Below are 20,376 nucleotides of genomic sequence, written 5' to 3'. Positions count from 1 at the left end.
ATCAGTATCTCCTTTGTAAAATACTTAACTTTATGCTAACCATAAATATTTTTTGGGTGAATGAATGGGGAAACAGAGTTGGGAAAATTAAAGAACTTGGACAGATTTGTTACAATTAATCAGGAACTGAATTGATCTTAAAGTTAGCTTGGTTTGGATTTGAATTCTGCTTCCACTAATTAGCAAATGGCTTCTATGAACTTATGAAAATTGAAGTAATCACATTTACCTAAATATTTATTTTAAGGATTAAATACTATATAGAAAGTTCATGGCTCCATGTCTAGCACATTGTAGGTAGATATTCTGCGGTTTGGAACATTATTATTTTCTTTGATAGTATCTGTCTTCCATGTGTACACCTTTTTCTCTTTTCATCCAGACTTCCTTAATGTTGAACCATTTTTTTCTGCTTTTATTTGTTTAAATACTTTGAACTCACCAGCATTTTGAATTCATTTTTGGAGAATCTTTGATTAGAACTCTTGACCCCAGATTTCCTCTCAGGTTCAAAAATCTTATCATATCACAGCAGGTTTTTTTTTAAACAAGTTATTCAGTGCTTATTCAATAGTCAATAGTCTTATTGTCTTAATTTTTAATATATTTTGTGCCATCAATCATGACCATCTAATTTAGGTTCCCTATTTTTGGATGATGCCGGGAATTGAACTCAGGGCCTCATGAATGCTATCTATTCCCTCTTCCACTGAGCTATAACCTCTATTCTAATTTTCTACTTGGCTATAACTTGGTTGGTAGTGTTTATAATATTATAAAATGGGAAGTAAATTACACATTAGAGTATTGTTAATAAGATGCATAGTTTTAATATTTAACATTTAATACATTTTAATAAAATCTATCATGTTTTAGGTTTTAAAACCATTTTTGTTACGTCGTATAAAAACTGATGTAGAAAAGAGTCTGCCTCCTAAAAAGGAAATCAAGATTTACTTGGGACTGAGTAAGATGCAACGAGAATGGTGAGCTCTTTTATTTCCATTATCATTTATTTGTGTATAAAATTTACTAAAAATTATCTTTGTAGTTATTATGCCTTTCTTTCAAAATTATATTTTGTATTTAAATGGTAAGTTTTGTAGTTCATATACTTTAATAGAAGACACACAAATATTTTATTTAACCCTTGGAAAGAGTAGTGGTTTTGTAGTCTATAAATCTGGGTTTGAATCCCATTTGTTTCTCCTTCATAGCTGTTTAGCTTGGGTAAGTTAAATAACCTAAGTGATCTTTCTGTAAAATGGAGATATTAATACTTAGCTTATGAAGATGATGTTAGGATTGAAGGGGGTAATGTTATAGGTAGACTTGTTGGTTACTTTTGCTTTCCATCATCAGTGAAAATAGTAATAACTATAATAATGATGGAAATGATGATTAAAACAATGATTTTGGATAAAGATGAAGATGATGATTAAAACAATGATTTATTACAAAAAAGAGAAGCTTGAATGGTTTGATAAATACAAGCAAGCAGAAATTGACAGGGAGTCATAAGGAATTATAAATAGAACATGTTAATAATAATTTTGCTAAAAGAAGTAAATGTTGCTTATTTAAAAATTAGAGCATATAAAAATATATAATTATTTATCTACTGTACAAGCCAGTATGAAGAGAGATTCTTTGAACTCAGACCTAAGATTGAATTTTGCTCTGTCCCTTTCTGTGGCCCTGAGTAAGGTATTTAACTTCTCTTACCTGCCTGAATTTCCATCTGTAAATGGGCATGACATCAGTAGATACCTTAGAGTTGTGAAGATTTAGTAAGATCATTCACTCAACACCCTTGACATAATACCTGGCACTTAGTACAAGTTTGCTATTATTAAATACTGGTCAGGGGGCTGGGGATGTGGCTCAAGCGGTAGCGTGCTCACCTGGCATGTGTGAGGCCCGGGTTCGATCCTCAGCACCACATACAAACAAAGATGTTATGTCCGCCGAAAACTGAAAAATAAATATTAAAAATTAAAAAAAAAGTTAAAAAAATAAATACTGGTCAGGTATATACATAGATTTCTTTTTTCCTAAGTGAAGTTCTAGAGAAGATAATGCAAAATATTTCCAGGAACAGAACAACAGCAACAAAAAACCTGTAAAGACAGGTATAAGAAATTGAGATTGTAAAATTTTTAGTGCAAACATGTTTTTTTAACTCAAGTAGAAGTTGGATGCCAGTTTTCAGCCAATATTGTAGTTATTGAGTAAACATCAGATATAATTCTCTGAGTAATTGTCAGTTGAGGGAAGTTGTTGGTAATAATGAGTAAAACAGGAGAAGGATAATACAGGTCTATAACAAACATGGGTTAAAATGTTCAAATCTTGGTATTGCTGATATTTAGTCTCAAATCAAATCTTTTTTTTTTTTTGGTTCTGGGGCTTGAACTCAGGGCCTTGTATATGGTAGGTATGTGTTCTATCATTGAACTACACTCCCAGCCCTCAAATTAAATCTTGTTGTTTTTCTATAAAAAAAACTGAATCTGATTGCCAAAGGAATATTTCTTTATGACATTAACCGTTCTAATAATGGATGATTAATTATAGTTTAAAATTTTAGGTATACAAAAATCCTGATGAAAGATATTGACGTTTTAAACTCTGCTGGCAAAATGGACAAGATGCGACTCTTAAACATTCTGATGCAACTTCGGAAGTGTTGTAATCATCCATATTTGTTTGATGGTGCTGAGCCTGGTCCACCTTATACCACGGATGAGCATATTGTCAGCAACAGTGGCAAAATGGTTGTTCTGGATAAACTGTTGGCCAAACTCAAAGAACAGGGTGAGTAATGAATTTTTATATTACTGTGGAATAAATTAATATTAATCATTTGTATATGAATAAAATTTTCCATATTTATTCACTCAGCACATTATTGAGTACTTAGTATTTGTCAGGAATTGTCCTATAGGCTCAGTGTTCAGAGATGAATAATAGTCTCTGCCTTGGAGAAGCTCATAGTGTAGTGAGGAGGAACAGTTTGTTGTGATGAGTGCTATAATATGTTGAGGAACTGGGAGTTGGAAAGTCTTTACAGAGATGATGTTTGAGGTGAGTGCTGGAGAAAGTATAGGAGTGAGCTATTAGTCAAAGGTGGGGAAGAGTTCTCTAGGGCAGTGAATCAGATGTGAAAGAAGGAAAGTGGGAGAGCTTATGGTATTTGGCACAGAGAAGCAGCTGGTGAAATCTGGGAAGATGAATGGTACCACATTATGGAAGGCCTTTAGGAGTTTAGTCTTTTTTATTTTAAAGGCAGAGGGAGGGTCATAGAAGATTTGGCTGTGGCAAGTGAAATGTTAGACAACCTTGGAAGCAATGTGGGGGATCTACTGAGGATGAAAGACCAGAACCAGGAGACTAGTTGGGAGACTATTGTGGTTGTCCTGTGAGAGATCATGTGGATCCATTGCTTATCCTCAGGGCAAAGTAAAGGTGGGCTTTAAGTCATTTCAATGTGTAGAGCATGTTTGAAGACATTAAAAATGCCTAACTCAACAAATGCCTAATTCTGTGTAGCATCCCTTGATGGTATGTATTTAGTGGAGTATTTATGTGCTGTATGTTTATATTGTACATAGTAGTTAATTTTAAAAAATTTTGTAGTTGTAGATGGACAGAATGTCTTTATTTGTTTATTTTTATGTGGTGCTGAGGATCGAACCCAGTGTTATGCATGCTAGGCAAGCGCTCTACCACTGAGCCACAACCCCAGCCCATATAATGGTTGATTTTATTTTTGTAACTTTCAAGTTCGTTTTTACACCGGTTGTGTAACTTTTTTTTTTTTCAACAAAATGTTTCAGGTTCAAGGGTTCTCATTTTCAGTCAGATGACTCGCTTGCTGGACATTTTGGAGGATTATTGTATGTGGCGTAGTTATGAGTATTGTCGACTGGATGGACAAACTCCACATGAAGAAAGAGAGGTGAGGAAGAGAAAATAAAACAAGACTTCAAAAACCAGAGTTCAATTATGCAGTGTTTTTCATCATTAGGTAGTTTTGAACTTTTGCCTTTTCTTTAACTAGGGTGCATTGAATTTCTCATTACCATCTCTCTGGCTTTCAACTTGGTGTCTTTTCTATCAACTCTAAAAAATTATTCTTTCTAAGGTCTTCAAAGACACACTTAGCTAAAGGACACTACACCATTTCATCCTTATCTCCTTTAACTCCTGCTACCTGTGACCCTTTTTCTTGCAGGGAATAGGGTACGAGAGATTCAACTCAGGGGCACTTGACCACTGACTCACATCCCCAGCCCTATTTTGTATTTATTTAGAGACAGGGTCTCGCTGAGTTGCTTAGTGCCTCGCTTTTGCTGAAGCTGGCTTTGAACTCAAAATCCTCCTGTCTCAGCCTCCCGAGGTGCTGGGATTATAGGTGCATGCCACCGTGTGTGTTCTGTGATTCTTTTGATTATTGTTTGTCAGCTTACTCTCTGACTTCTGATTCTGTGTCATTTTCTTCTCTTGATCTACTAAAGGAAAACTTTGCCATTTATGAGTTTAACAGTTGAGATTTTACTGGTTTGTGAGCAACCTTAAAACTCATGGAATGTAGTCATCTGAAAGGGAATAATCTTGGCTTTATAGAGCTTTTATAAAAATGAAATATGACAGCATAGGTATAGTTATTTATCATGAATTTTGAATGTTGGGACACTAAAAGGTTTGTGTGTAGGGTTAAGTTGCTTAATAAGTCTATCTAGCACCCAGTATCTTTCTCAAATTTGGAAATTCTTAAAGGTTTTTAGATTATCCCTCACAGATTTCATGGGTCCAATGAATTTTACATCCTTTGAAGCACTTTTTTGGGGGTAGGTTTTGATAATTTTATCTTTTATTTCCTGTAATCCTTCAGGGTTTTTTTTCTTTGGCTTCTGTTTTAAGACTATACTTATGTTCAGGGTTTGATGCTGGTTTTTATTTTTAGTTGTAAATGGACACAATAACTGTATTTTATTTGTTTTTATTTTATGTGGTACAAGGGATTGAACCCAGTGCCTCACGCATACTACGCAAGTGCTCTACCACTGAGCCACAACCCTAGGCCCTTGATCTTGGTTTTGTGTTATAGGGGAAAATTCACTGAACTTAGTTTGAGAACATCTGAATTTTAGTATCAACACCACCAGTTTGCAGTGTGGGTAAGCCATGTAATTCTCTTAGCCTCTGTATCTTTAATTATAGCGTAAGGATAAAATTAACACTTAGGCTTTTTATTTGACAATATTGTTGTGAGAATCAGTTGATATAATAGGTTAAAACGTAAATTTGAGTAACTTTTTTGTGGTGCTTGATTGAAGCTGGGCCTTGAATTGCTGGACAAGTACTCTACTGCTGAACCACATCCCCAGCCCACACACAGTTTTAAACTGCATATTGTAGTATATGCTGCATGCTATGAAATTGAACACAGGTCTTTCTATATCTCAGTTTCAGGACTCCTTTTCAGGCTACAAGAACTCTCACCTGCATCTCTCTCCTTCCATAGCAGCACTAGCACTCTGTCTCTTGCGGATCTCCTTATTGAAGTCAGTCTTGAGCATAGAACAGTGTTCACAGCAGCACACACACCATTTTCATATTAAGGGTTTTCTGCTACCTACTGTACAGAAACAATTGGGTTAACATTTACACTTGGGGTCATTTCAAAGCTTATATTATTCCTTGCCCTATAGTTTTTAATTCCCTGAGGTGATAACTTGAAGCCTATGAGGCCTTTCCTAATTTATTCCTGAGAACCAGTTTCTACAAATCTACATTAAGCATAGCCCCTCTAGTGCCATTCAAGATGATCCTTCTTGCAATAATGAAGAGGATACCAAGACAGAATAGTAGGTACTTTCTGACTTCAAGTAGCCAATTTGTACTCCTGACCAATCTCTGTGTTCATTACCTATTCCTGTCCCAATTTAGTTTTTTTTTTAAATTGAAATAATGTTCTCCCTTTAGAGACTGAATTATGTGTGTTGAATTTATTTTTTTTAATTTAAATATAGCAAAGTTAGAGATACTCTTTATTTCTTGGAAATGTCCTCCTTTCCCATTGTGTTGTTGCCCCACCATTATTTCATCTTTTGTCCTAATGAAGGGAAGATCCCTTTGGACTCCTTACTCTGATTGTTTGCCAACTGAGAAGAAGTACATTTTCTCAGTAATTCTCAGATTTTTCCTTTCTCCATTATTATAGTTAAATTCCAGCAGCTAAGCCTCTGGTCATCCTCCAACTTAATTGTCCTCCTCACTTTTATAGGGAAAGAAACTAACATTTGTCAAGCAACTACTATAAGCTAGGCAACTTAAAAGTTCCAATTGAATTCTCTCAGCAGCCCAGGTGAAGTATTGGGATAATTTTCTCCATGTGAAACTATGTCTGAGAGGTTAAATACTTGCCCAGAATCACAGATGTAATAAATGGTAGAGTTGTGATTCACACTCAGGTTTTTGCTCTTTGCTCTCCATTAAGGTACTTCTCACTACACCATGCCGCTTTTTATACTGCCCCTTTTACCTTCTCTGCTGACTGTGGAAGCAGGAATCACTTTCTCTGCCTACAGCTTTGACCACAACAGCCCAATCCTTAAAAAAAATACCTTCCTACATTTTGTGATTATACACATAATATATGAATGCTGAATGAAGTTTGGAAAATGAAGTATTTCTGGCCACCCTTTTTATGAATATATGGTACATATAAGTAATTGATATCATACTATACATATTATACATAAAGTTCACTACCCTGAGTCTTTTTACTCCATATTATATTATACTTGTCTTTGTCAGTAAAACTATTATAAAAGCCAGTTAAGGATGCTATTTCATCCTCTGCATGTACTGTAAATAATGTAACCCCTTATTGTTTATTATTTAGGTCATCTTCAATTTATTGAAAGTACTGCTATTGTAAGTACAGCTGTAGTGAAAGTCCTTATATATAAAACTTAGAGCAAATCTCTATTTTATGAGGATAAATTCCTAGAAGTGGAATTGTTGAGTTAGTGGGTATGAACATTTTTAAGGGTCTTGATGCACAATGCCAAATTGCTTTCCAGAGAGGTACTAATTTTCACTCGCAGCAGCAATGTATGAGAGTGCCTGTCTCGCTGCCCACTTATCAACATTGAATATTATCATTTTTAAGCTTCAAAATGGTATTTTATTAGTTTGTATTTATTTTGTGACTAGTGAGATTAAACATATTCTTATACTTTTATCCATTTTTATTCTGTGAATCATTTGTTCATTTTAGGCTTATTTTTCTATTGGAATCTTGATGTGTTTCCAATTTGTATGAGATGTTTATGTAGAGGATATTAACATGCTATTAACTTCTAAGATTTTTACTGTCCCTGGATTTGCCTGATTTTCCTCATTATTTACCTATTTATTCCTTGTTATCATACTGATAGAAATCTTCTTGCCTTGCCCTTTATTTATTGCTCTCATTCCATTTCTAAACTTTCTTGGTTGATTTCTAAGCTACACTTTTATCAATCCTTCATGAGCTAATGGGAATGAAGTTGATATTTCTGACATTTTTGCCCCCCAAATATATTTTAGCTTTTAGTCAATTAAGACATTTCACTGTTGTTTTAGAATGTAAATAAATTATTACTAGCTTAAATTTATCTATGTCATCATTCTGTTTGTCTCTATTGGTATAAGCTTTTAGAAATTAGGGAATTCATTTATGTTATACATTTTCTATAGCCATTCACAAAGTACAGTATTTAGAAACATGCTTAAATGAAAATGGAAGAATATTATTAAGTATATTCATAGAGACTATTATAAAGTATATAAAATTTCTGTATCCATTTTAAAATGTTTGTTTCTCAAGACTCTGGTATTATAATTTGATTTTTTTCTTTTTCTGTTCCTTTGTTCATCAAAAAAGGAAGCAATAGAGGCCTTTAATGCTACTAATAGTAGCAAATTCATCTTTATGCTGAGTACCAGGGCTGGAGGTCTTGGAATTAACTTGGCAAGTGCTGACGTGGTTATTCTCTATGATTCAGACTGGAATCCACAGGTTGATCTACAAGCTATGGTTAGTATTTTTTAATGAGGTCATGAATTTATTTTTAGTTTTTTGGTGGTACTGGGGATTGATTCCAGGTCCTGTGCATGCTAGGAATGCATTCTACTACTGAGCTATATCCCTAGCCCCAAATCTGGAATTTATCATAGCTCAGAATACTATTAGTATTTATATAGGACAAATATGTTATTTATCATTAAAGGGTAATGATTTTGGGGAAGTTTTGTAAAAGTTAGATTATGCTAGGAAATAAAGTTACTGTGCTAATTGAAAAAAAAAGAAATGAAAATAAATAACACTGAAGTTTTAACTAGTATTTGTCAATTTTGTCTTTTATCAAGAGACAAAAATGACAGTCTTTTATTAGTATTGGGAGGTTGGATTTTAACTTTCAAAATAAGACAATTGGAGAGAGAAGGTAAAAAGGAATGAAAGGAATATATTCCAGAAAAACATGCACTGCTTAAGGACACCATTCAAAAACTATTTTACAACTAAAATTGTTTTTAGGAACCTATTTTTCTGACCTTTTATCATGACATTAAAGGCAACTCTTTTGATATTTTAGTTTCATTTATTGAACTAGAGCTACACCTTCTCTCAATATGATTCACATTTAAAGATAAAAGACCATAATTTCAGAAGTTAAAAGATGCAAAATTGCTAAAATATATATGCAGAATCCCAAGAAGAAATGGAGTAATGGGCTAATGTTTCTTTTTGGAGAGTGATGCTTGTTTTTTGAAAGTCATGGGATAATGCTTCTATTTGGAAGCAAAGCAAAGTCATATGCCAGTTAGGTTTGTGCTTAGAAGTCCTTCCTTTTATAATAGAAAATTAAAAAATACTTAACCTTTGGGATATTTAAAATCATTATGCTGAGTCATGATCATCACTACTTTAGCATGATATCAGCCTACATGTTTGATATAAGTAAGATGGATTAAGCTCCAGTAAATTAAGCATTTCTGTACTAAAAAGCCTAATGGTGATAGCCCTTCATTTCCTTAAAAGTGTTAAGAGTATAGCAGGTCTTTTAGTACTTATACTCTAAATGTTATTAGAGTGTCTAGTGTCTTATAGTAGGAATCTTTTTATTAGGATCGAGCCCATCGAATTGGTCAAAAGAAGCCAGTACGTGTGTTCCGTCTCATCACTGACAACACTGTTGAAGAAAGAATTGTAGAGAGAGCTGAGATAAAACTGCGACTTGATTCAATTGTTATACAACAAGGTATTGTTATGAATAAACTTAATTAGGTGATTTTTGCTAAAACACATACAGTTTCCTTTAAAAGAGATCACTAGTAATAAAGGTTGACCAAAATTTGAAAACTTAAAGAAAAAAAATCAATTAAAATGCTAATTGAAATCTTCCTAATTGAAGCCCTTGCATTTGACATATGGATTATTTAAATATTACTAGTTTATGATTAATAGAGTGCCAATAGCATACCTTTTAAAGTACTGGATATTATTTAGCAGATAAAATGTCTAGTTTCTAAAGGTTTTAAAAAGTGTATTAGAGGGTACCTTTCCTTTCAAAACAAAGTTTGGATATAAAAAATGTTTCTGTCCTTCTGGGTTTTAAATGAACTTTACAGAAGGAAATTCATAGTGAAATAGAAAGTATGGTAGAAGAAAAACTTGTAGATTATTCATTAAACAAACACCTTTAAAACTCATGTTGTTGTTTTATAAAGCTGCTACTTAATATATTGTTTACATAATAGTGACTGATTTTAACTATTTTGTTTTGAACTAGGGATTGAACCCAGGGGTGCTTAGCCACTAAGCCACATCCCCAGTCCTTTTTTCATATTTTATTTAGAGACAAGGTCTCAGGAAGTTGCTTAGGGTCTCACTGAGTTGCTGAGGCTGGCTGTGAACTAGTGATCCTCCTTCCTCTACCTCCATAGCCCCTGGGATTACATGTGTGCACCACTGCACTCAGTTGATTTTAACTGTTATACAGTGCTTTCTTTGAAATATAACTGATAGAATGTAATTTTAATTTTTTTATTAGGAAGACTCATTGACCAACAATCTAATAAGCTTGCAAAAGAGGAAATGTTACAAATGATACGTCATGGAGCCACTCATGTTTTTGCTTCTAAAGAAAGTGAACTAACAGAGGAAGACATTACAACTATTCTGGAAAGAGGGGAAAAGAAGGTTAGTTAAGATAGCATCTCATATCTATAATGGATTGCTTTAAAACCAAGGTATTTCTCACGCTGCATTTGCATTGTACTGAACTATGTGTTTAAAATAACTCATGTACTCTTTAAGAACTTGTAGATTTATTTCCAGGGACAGATTAGGCTTTTATAATATTTTGCTGAAAAAGACTACATTCCACAATGTAAAATTAAGTGACCTATGGATAATAGTGCTTACTGAAAATAGTGCTTACTTAAAACCAAATATATTTTGTGTTTAGTAACATGTATAAGGACTCAGTTTTTGCAATTAATTAATCTGATACATTATGTTAATTGAAAATCTTTTTTGAAAACTATGAGTGAGATAGTAAAGCAGTATTTGTTAAAATATCACAAATTATTTTCAGAGTATCACAATTTTGTGTTTAATGTGTGTTTTTATTTTTTATTTTTTTATCTTTATTTTATTTATTTATTTTTATGTGGTGCTGAGGATCGACCCAGGGCCTTGCATGTGCTAGTCTAGTGCTCTACCGCTGAGCCACAATCCGAGCCCCTAATGTGTGTTTTAAACAATTATGAGCCCCTAATGTGTGTTTTAAACAATTATGAGCCAAAGTAGACAGAATAGTATAATAGGTTCCCATGTATTCATTACTCATTTATAACATCTGTCAACCAGTCCTGCCCTATTCATATTTCCAATTCATTTTCTTTTTTCTTGGATTATGTTGAAGTAAAATCTCAGATATATCATTTCAGTTATAAATATTTCACAATGTATTTCTAAAACATAGGGTCTCTTTAGAAACTTTAGTATGTAATTTTCCTACCTGAAAACCCTCAATAATTCTTTATTAACATCAATTATCTAGTAAATAGTAAATTTTCTTTCATTTTTTTATTTTTATTTTTTAAATTTTTATTTACTTATTTTTTTACATGAGCTTTCTTCTTATTATTTTTTGCATTGCAATTCTTAATACACTTTTATACCACAATTTATCATATCTCTGTATACAAGATAAGTTGACACCAAATTCACATCTTCATACATGTATTTTGTATAACGATGAGGGTCTCCTTCCACCATCCATGCAATTCCCCTTCTCGTTCCCTTTCCCTCCCACCCCTCTTCTCTATCTAGAGGTAATCTTCTTCCCATGCTCTTTCTCCCTACCCCATTTTGAGTCACCCCCTTATATCAGAGAAGACATTTGACATTTGTTTTTTTGGGATTGGCTAACTTCACTTAGCATAACCTGCACTAATGTCATCCATTTCCCTGCAAATGCCATGATCTTATTATTTTTTAGTGCTGAGTAATATTCCATTGTGTATAAATGCTACATTTTTTTTTATCCATTCATCCATTGAAGGGCATCTAGGTTGGCTCCACAGTTTAGCTATTGTGAATTGTGCTGCTATAAACATTGATGTGGCTGTGTCCCTGTAGTATGCTGTTTTTAGGTCCTTTGGGTATAGTCTGAGAAGAGGAATAGCTGGGTCAAATGGTGGTTCCATTCCCAGCTTTCCAAGGAATCTCCATACTGCTTTCCAAATTGGCTGCACCAGTTTGCAGTCCCACCAGCAGTGTATGAGTGTACCTTCCCACACCCCCCATCCTCGCCAGCACTTGTTGTTTGTCTTCATAATGGCTGCCATTCTTATTGGAGTGAGATGGTATCTCAGAGTAGTTTTGATTTGCATTTCTCTGACTGCTAGAGATGATAAGGATTTTTTCATATATTTGTTGATTGATTGTATATCCTCTTGGTCCTTGGCCCATTTATTGATTGGATTTTTTGTTTTTTGGGTGCTTATCTTGTTGAGCTCTTTATATACCCTAGAGATTAGAGCTCTATCTGATGTGTGAGGGTAAAAATTTGCTCCCAGGATGTAGGCTCCCTGTTCACCTCACATATTATTTCTCTTGCTGAGAAAAAACTTTTTAGTTTGAATCCATCCCATTTGTTGAATCTTGGTTTTAATTTTTGTGCTATAGGCATCTTATTAAGGAAATTGGGGCCTAGCCCCATGTGATGGAGATTAGGGCCTACTTTTTCTTCTATTAGATGCAGAGTCTCTGGTTTAATTCCTAGCTCCTTGATCCATTTTGAGTTAACTTTTGTGCATGGTGAGATATAGGGATTCAGTTTCATTTGTTGCATATGGATTTCCAGTTTTCCCAGCACTATTTGTTGAAGATGCTATCCTTTCTCCATTGCATGTTTTTAGCACTTTTGTCTAATGTAAGGTAGTTGTAATTTTGTGGGTTAGTCTCTGTGTCCTCTATTCTGTACCATTGGTCTACATGTCTATTTTGGTGTCCATACCATGCTGTTTTTGTTACTATTGCTCTGTAGTATAGTTTAAGGTCTGGTATCGCTATACCACCTGTTTCACTCTTCCTTCTTAGAATTGCTTTAGCTATTCTGGGCCTCTTATTTTTCCAGATCAATTTCATAATTGCTTTTTCTATTTTTATGAGGAATGCCATTGGGATTTTGATCGGAATTGCATTGAACCTGTATAGTGCTTTTGGTAGTATGGCCATTTTAATAATATTAATTCTGCCTATGCATTAGCAAGGTAAATCTTTCTATCTTCTAATGTCTTCTTCTATTTCTCTCTTTAGGGTTCTGTAGTTTTCATTGTATAGGTCTTTCACCTCTTTTATTAGGTTGATTCTGAAGTATTTTTTTTTTTGAGGATATTGTGAATGGGGTGGTTGTCCTCATTTCCATTTCAGAGGATTTGTCACTGATATACAGGAATGCCTTTGATTTATGGATGTTGATTTTCTATCCTGCCACTTTGCCGGATTCATTTACTAATTCTAGAAGTTTCCTGGTGGAGTTTTTTGGGTCTGTTAGATGTAGAATCATATCATCAGCAAATAGAGCTAATTTAAGTTCTTCTTTTCCTATAGTAATTCCTTTAATTTCTCTTCTCTGTCTGATTGCTCTGGCCAGTGTTTCAAGAACTATGTTGAATAGAAGTGGTGAGAGAGGGCATCCCTGTCTTGTTCCAGATTTTAGAGGGAATGCCTTCAATTTTTCTCCGTTCAGAATGATGCTAGCCTGAGGCTTAGCATAGATAGCTTTTACAATGTTGAGGAAAGTTCCTGTTATCCCTAGTTTTTCTAGTGTTTTGAACATAAAGGGGTGCTGTATTTTGTCAGATGCTTTTTCTGCATCTATCGAGATGATCATATGGTTCTTATCTTTAAGTCTATTGATGTGATGAATTACATTTATTGATTTCCATATGTTAAACCAACCTTGCATCCCGGGGATGAATCCCACTTGATCATGGTGCATGATCTTTTTGAAATGTTTTTGTATTCGGTTTGCCAGAATTTTATTGAGGATTTTTGCATCTAGGTTCATTAGACATATTGGTCTGTAGTTTTCTTTCTTTGAGGTGTCTTTGTCCGGTTTTGGAATCAGGGTGATATTGGCCTCGTAGATTGAATTTGAAAGTACTCCCTCTTTTTCTACTTCCTGAAATAGATGAAGAGTATTGGTATTAGTTCTTCTTTAAAGGTCTTGTAAAACTCGGCTGTATATCCATCAGGTCCTGGGCTTTTCTTGGTTGATAATCTTTTGATGGCTTCTTCTATTTCCTTACTTGATATTGGTCTGTTTAAGTTGTGTATACCTTCCTGACTCAATCTGGGCAGGTGTGTTAAAATCACCCATGATTATTGTGTTGTGGTCTATTTGACTTTAGGAATTTATCGATGCCTTCACTATCTTCTATTTTATTAGAGTATAAGGTTTCAAAATAATTTCTGATTATCTTCTGTATTTCTGAAGTGTCTGTTGTGATATTGCCTTCTTCATCACGTATGCTAGCAATTTGAGTTCTCTCTCTTCTCTTCGTTAGCATGGCTAAGGGTCTGTTGATCTTATTTATTTTTTCAAAGAGAAAGGTTTTGAGTTATCACAGCTAGGGGAGGGGGAGTTGGAGATCAGGCACCTTCTCAGTTGCACTTGGCTCTGATAGCCACGCCCACTAAGAGCTGGTGAGAACCGTTTTGAGTTACCACAGCTGGATAGAGGGGGGCTGGGAATCACACACCTGTTCAGACGCTCATTGTGCTGTCAGCTGCACCCGCCAAAAGTTGATCAGGTAGATTTTCCAAGATGGCGACCGCTCGTTTCCATGCCAGGGTGTCCAGTGAGGTGGAGAAAGCTGGGCTGTTCTGTTCCTAAGCTATGTCCAGAATTTGGTCCTAGGTCCAGTGCCCTGTGGTGACTTGGGTCACAGTCTGACCCGTTACAGCCCTGAAGGATCAGTAACGCTGTGTCTCCCCGCTACCAGAACTCTGAGAGCTTATACTCTGCCCCTCTGTGGCAGCAGATCTGTGGGCCAGCTTCCGATGCAAAGAGTGACCCTGGTTTCCCCGAATCCTGGGCTGGGCTTGCAACAAACTGCTGTTTAAAATCCTGTCACTTGCTGCATGAAGCTTAAATTCGTGAATGAGAGCCCCTGTGAGGGAAAATGTCCGACCACTCACTTGGAGTCACGCCAGTAACTGGTTCTCCTCTATTCCGCCATCTTGGAGTTCCAAAATATTTTTTAGCTGGTCAATTTTCTAATTGTTTAATAATAGTTTTACTTTAAAAAAGTTTTCTTTAAAAATATCAGTGCAAATAAGGTCTATACATTGCCATTGATTGATGTATTGTCTGTATCTTTTTTAACCTATAGGTTCCCCTCAACTTCTCTATTTTTCTTTGCTAATATATTTGGTGAAGAAATTGCATTGTTGCCTTTTAAGTTACTCACACTATGGGTTTTGTTGATTCTGTGTCCATGGTGCTGTTCAACATATTCATGGTTATTTTAGTCCATTTTGTGTTGCTATGATAAAATACCTAAGGCTGGATGTTTTATAAAGAAAAAGAGATTTATTTGGCTCATATGTTTGGAAGTCAGGGCATAGTACTGGCACTGGCTTCTGTGGAGGCAGCTAGCAACACATGGTACAAGAGAAGAGAAGTCACATGGCAAGAGAGAAAATGAGAGCAGGCAGAGAAGCTGAACAACCCACTCTTATTCTAGTCCCTGTAAGAGCAAGAGTATACTTCTGTAAGACTTAATTCACTCCTGAAAGAAATACATTAATTCCCTTAAAGACCTAATCACTATCTCTTAAAGGTCCTACCACTTCATTACCATTACACAGGGGATTAGACTTTCATCACATGGACCTTTGGGGGACAAACTGTATCCAAACCTTAGCAACTATGTATTCTATAAACTGGTCGAATTAGTTTTTCAGAAGATTTTTGATTTTGGAGTCATATCCAACTTTTTGAAAAGTTTTGTGTTAGTATGTTTCATATCATTATGCAAAATGTGTTGCTTTAGTTCAACTTTGCCCTTATTTTAGCATTAACTATTTATCTCATTAAAATTATACAGTAGACACACGCCTGTAATCCCAGTTACTTGTGAGGCTGAGGCAAGAAGATCAAAGTTTGAGGCCAACCTGGACAACTTAGTCCCTGCTTCAAAATGGGACTTTAAAAAGGGTTTGTAAATATAGCTCAGTGGTAGATTGCTTACCTAGCATGCATGAGGCCATGACTTCAATCCCCAGTACTGCCAAAAATAATATATGTATATATATATACACACACACACACACATAAAATAGAAATTATGATGTAGCTTCTACATCTTTGGTGATAAAGTATCTTAAAGAAAGCCTGGGGGCTGGAGTCGTAGCTCAGAGGCAGACCACTTGCCTGGCATGTGTGAAGCCCTGGGATAGAACCTTAGCACCACATAAAAATAAATAAATAAACAAAGAAATAAATAAATAAATGGTATTCTGTCTACCTACAACTACAAAAAAAAGTAAGAATACTTAGGAAGCACAATTTAAATATTAAAAATACTTGGGATTAGTTAAGTAATAATAATCATTATTATAATTATTTGTGGTGCTAGGTATGGAATTCAGGGCCTCCCACATGCTAGGTAAGTGCTGTACCCACTGAGCTATACTCCCAGTCCAGGACAAGTCAAATTCATACTCAAGTTTTATTTAGTATTGCATTCTTACCTTGTAAATTAACAAGCTGGATATTTCATGTCAAAATCTGACTTTAAAAAAGGTAGAGAATTCATATATTTTCACAAGTAATATATTGATAATTTTTTCATTTCAATGTATTCAATTTTAGACTGCAGAGATGAATGAACGTTTGCAGAAAATGGGAGAATCTTCTTTAAGAAATTTTAGAATGGATATTGAGCAAAGTTTGTACAAGTTTGAAGGAGAAGACTATAGAGAAAAACAGAAGGTAACTTTTATTCTCAATCATTAGATCCTCAAATCAGCATTTCTTCTCATAATGATGATAAAATAACATGATCACTATTCAGTAAAATACTCTGATATAAAGTTGATGTAGATGTAGAAATTTCAGGCAGGGGATACCTTTCATATATTTGGTTAGGTCCTCCTTCCTTCTCCTCCTCCTCCTCCTCCTCCTCCATCATCATCATCATCATCATCATCATCATCATCATCATCATATTTGTTATAGCCACTGCATATTGTCTCCTTTTTCTGAGATGTTTGGGATTAGAGATGTTTCAGATTTTGGAGTTTTTCAAATTTTAGAAAATTTGCTTAAACTTTACAGGTTGAGCACCCTTACTCTGAAATGCTCCAAAAATTCTTTTTTTAAAGCTTATTTAAAAAATTTTTAGTTGTAGGTGGACACAATATCTAATTTATTCTTATGTGGTGCTGAGGATCAAATTCAGTGCCTCGCATGTGCGAGGCAGGTGCTCTGACTTTAAAAAAGGTAGAGAATTCACATATTTTCACAAGTAATGTATTGATAATTTTTTATATCTGGATTTCCAAACATATGAGCCAAATAAATCTTTTTTTCTTTATAAAGCATCCAGCCTCAGATATTTTATCAAAGCAACACAAAATGGACTAAAATAACCATGAATATGTTGAACAGCACCAAATGCAATTTCTTCACCAAATACATTAGCAAAGAAAAATAGAGAAGTTGAGGGGAACCTATAGGTTAAAAATGATACAGATAATACATCAATATACCACTGAGCTGTAGCCCCAGCCTCACTCCAAAAATTTTTAAAAGTTTTGAATTTTATAACGTTCTGGATATAAGATTTTCAGATTAGTGTGCTGAACCTGTACTCCTACTTTTATTATCAAGAAGCAATATAAGATTGTGGTTGAACTCCCAATTTGGACTGAAATGTCATCTCTCACTAAATGAATGACTTTGGATACTCATATTTCTCATCTGTGAAGTGCAGGTTATAGTAGTTACATTATAGAATGATCATGATGATGAAATACGTTAATATTCATAAAGCAATTAGAACAATGCCTGGAATTTAGTATTAACTAGATGAGGAATAATATTACTGATATTTTGTTAATTAAATGTCTGAAGGACTTTGTTGTTTGTGGTCTATTTTGAAAAATAATGCCTTGTAGCATACAGCATGTACATAAAGGACCTGCTGAAGAAGTAGGGTTTATTCATTTTGTTTGTTTAAACTGAAATTAAGGCAGTAATTTTAAAGCTTTTTTATTTGAAATGATTTTAGACTTACACAATGGTTGTAAGAAAGAATGGAGTTCACATATATTCTTTTAGCTTTCCGGAATGGTAACAATTTATGTGTTAGTTTTAATTATTGAATCTGGGAAATGAACCCCAGGTTTTTCCCTTTTGTCCTTTTACTGCTTTAGAGGATCCAGTCTAGGATCCCACATTGCATTTTTCAAAAAAAAAAATAGACTTTATTTTTAAAAGCAGTTTTAGGTTCACAGCAAAATGGAGTGGAAAGTACAGAGAGTTCCTATATACCCCCTGCCCTCCCCACATATACAGACCTCCTACCCTCTATCAATATCCTCACTAGAGGTGGTACATGTGTTATACTTATGAACATAGATTAATACATCATTATTACCCAGAGTCCATCATTTAAATAAGGGCTGTCTACTGGTGTGACATACTGTATGGGTTTTGATAAATGCATAGACATATATCTACCATTGTAAAATAGAGTCCTTTCACTGACCTAACAATCCTGTGTGCTTTGCCCATTCACCTTTCCTTATTCTTAACCTCCCCCCCACAACCACTGAATTTTTTACTGTCTCCATAGTTTTCTCTTTTCCAGAATATCATATAGTTATAAGTAGCCTTTTCAGATTGGCTTCCTCTACTTAGTAATATGCATTTTGGTTTCTTCCATGTTCTTCCATGACTTGATAGCTCATTTCTTTTTAGTACTGAGAAATATTGTCTGGATGTAACACTGTTTATTTATTTATCCATTTACTTACTGAAGAATATCTGGGTTAGTTCCAAGTTCTGGAAGTTATGAATAAAGCTTCTATAAATATCAGTGTGCACATATTTTGTGGACATACGTTTTCAATTCCTTTGGGTAAATACCAAGGAGAATGGTTGCTGGATCTTATTGTAAGAGTAGGCTTAGTTTTGTAAGAAACTGCCAAACTGTCTTCCAAAAGTGGCTATACTATTTTGCATTCCCACCAGCAATGAGTAAGTGTTCCTGTTAGTGTCTTTGCCAGCATGTGGTATTGTCAGTGTTTTTGGATTTTCACCATTATAATATGTGTATAGAAATTTCTTATTGTTTTTTAATTTGTAATTCCTTAATGACATATTTTAACATATTTTCAAATACTTAATTACCATCTGTATATTTTCTTTGGTTCAGGTCTTTGCCCATTTTCAATTTTTTCTTTTGCCCAGTGTTTAGTTGGGTTTTTTACTTAATTGTTAGGAGGGGGATACTGGGGAATGAACTAAAGAGCACTCAACCACTGAGCCATATCCCCAGCCCTGTTTTGTATTTCATTTAGAGACAGGGTCTCACTGATTGCTTAGCACCTCCCATTGCTGAGGCTGGCTTTGCTTCAGCTTTCTGAGCTGCTGGTATTACAGGCACTTGCCACCATGCCCAGCCTCTTTTCTTAATTTTGAAGTTTAAGAGTTTTTTTTTTTTGTATATTTTGGAGAATGGGCCTTTAATCAGATATGTCTTTTGTAAATATTTTCTCCAAGTCTGTGGCTTGTTTCTCTTTCTCTTGGGCCACATTGCAATTTTGTTGCTCTCTTTCTTGTCTATGACAGTTCATCAGTTTTTGCTTGTCTTTGATTGAAGACTATTAGTTATTTTGTAGTTCATCTTTCATTTTGGGTTTGTCTGACATTTTGTCATGATTTGACAGAGATTATGCATTTTTTTTGGCAAGAATACCACAGAAGGGATGCTGTGTACTCAGGGAATATATGATGTTGGTATATTTTATTATTGGTGATGTTAGCCCTCTTGACTTAGTTGCGATTGTGTCTGTTTAGTCTAAAATATACCAATATCATATATGCCCTGAGTATTTCCATTTGTAATTGATAAATATCTTGTGGGAGATGTTCTGAAATGTTTACCCACTGATCTTAGCATCTGTTGTTGGAGTCTGCCTGCAACAGTTATTATTATGGTGTTTGCCAAATGGCATTTTTTGATTTCCCTCGTTCTATCTATATTTTGGGCAATTGGAATTTTTCTATAGGGAGCAACTATCCCTTATTCCCATTCATTTATGCATTTATTTATTTATCAGTATGGACTCAGATTTTTTTTTCTACTGGAAATTGAACCTCAAGGCACTTTACCATCAAACCACATCCCCAGGCATTTTTATTTTTTATTTTCAGACAGAATCTCAGTAAATTGCTGAGGCTGGCCTCAAACTTGCAATCCTTCTACCTTGGCCTTCTGAGTTGTTGGGATAACAGACATGTGCCACCACACCTAAATGGACTTATGGATGTTTATTTTTTCAAGTTATGATACAATTCTACCATTATTTATTTTATTTCTCAAATTGGGCACTCCACCACCAAGCCATATTCCCAACCCTATTTTTAAAACATTTAATTTACATACAGGGTCTCACTGAGTTGCTTAGGGCCTCTCTAAGTTGCTGAGGCTGGCTTTGAACTCCTGATCCTCCTGCCTCAGCCTCCCAAGCTGCTGGGATTACAGATGTGCACCACCCAGCCAGTTTAT

At 34.8% G+C, this 20,376-nt stretch overlaps 1 protein-coding gene across 6 annotated transcripts in view; it reads left to right on the top strand.

The window, feature by feature from the left end:
* The window catches only part of SMARCA1 (SNF2 related chromatin remodeling ATPase 1), a 305,341-nt gene that overhangs the window by 28,936 nt on the left and 256,029 nt on the right, over window positions 1-20,376 (top strand). For all 6 annotated transcript variants that reach the window (XM_081277859.1, XM_081277858.1, XM_081277862.1 and 3 more), the window contains 7 exons: window positions 877-986; window positions 2,591-2,817; window positions 3,840-3,961; window positions 7,940-8,092; window positions 9,185-9,317; window positions 10,110-10,258; window positions 16,452-16,571. In XM_081277859.1, coding sequence (XP_081133985.1) covers window positions 877-986; window positions 2,591-2,817; window positions 3,840-3,961; window positions 7,940-8,092; window positions 9,185-9,317; window positions 10,110-10,258; window positions 16,452-16,571 — 1,014 coding nt within the window. The remainder of the gene's footprint in view (window positions 1-876; window positions 987-2,590; window positions 2,818-3,839; window positions 3,962-7,939; window positions 8,093-9,184; window positions 9,318-10,109; window positions 10,259-16,451; window positions 16,572-20,376) is intronic.

The sequence above is a fragment of the Spermophilus citellus genome, assembly GCF_964194105.1.
Source record: "Spermophilus citellus genome assembly, chromosome: X".
NCBI lineage: Eukaryota > Metazoa > Chordata > Mammalia > Rodentia > Sciuridae > Spermophilus > Spermophilus citellus.
This window is presented reverse-complemented; position numbering and strand designations above follow the sequence as displayed.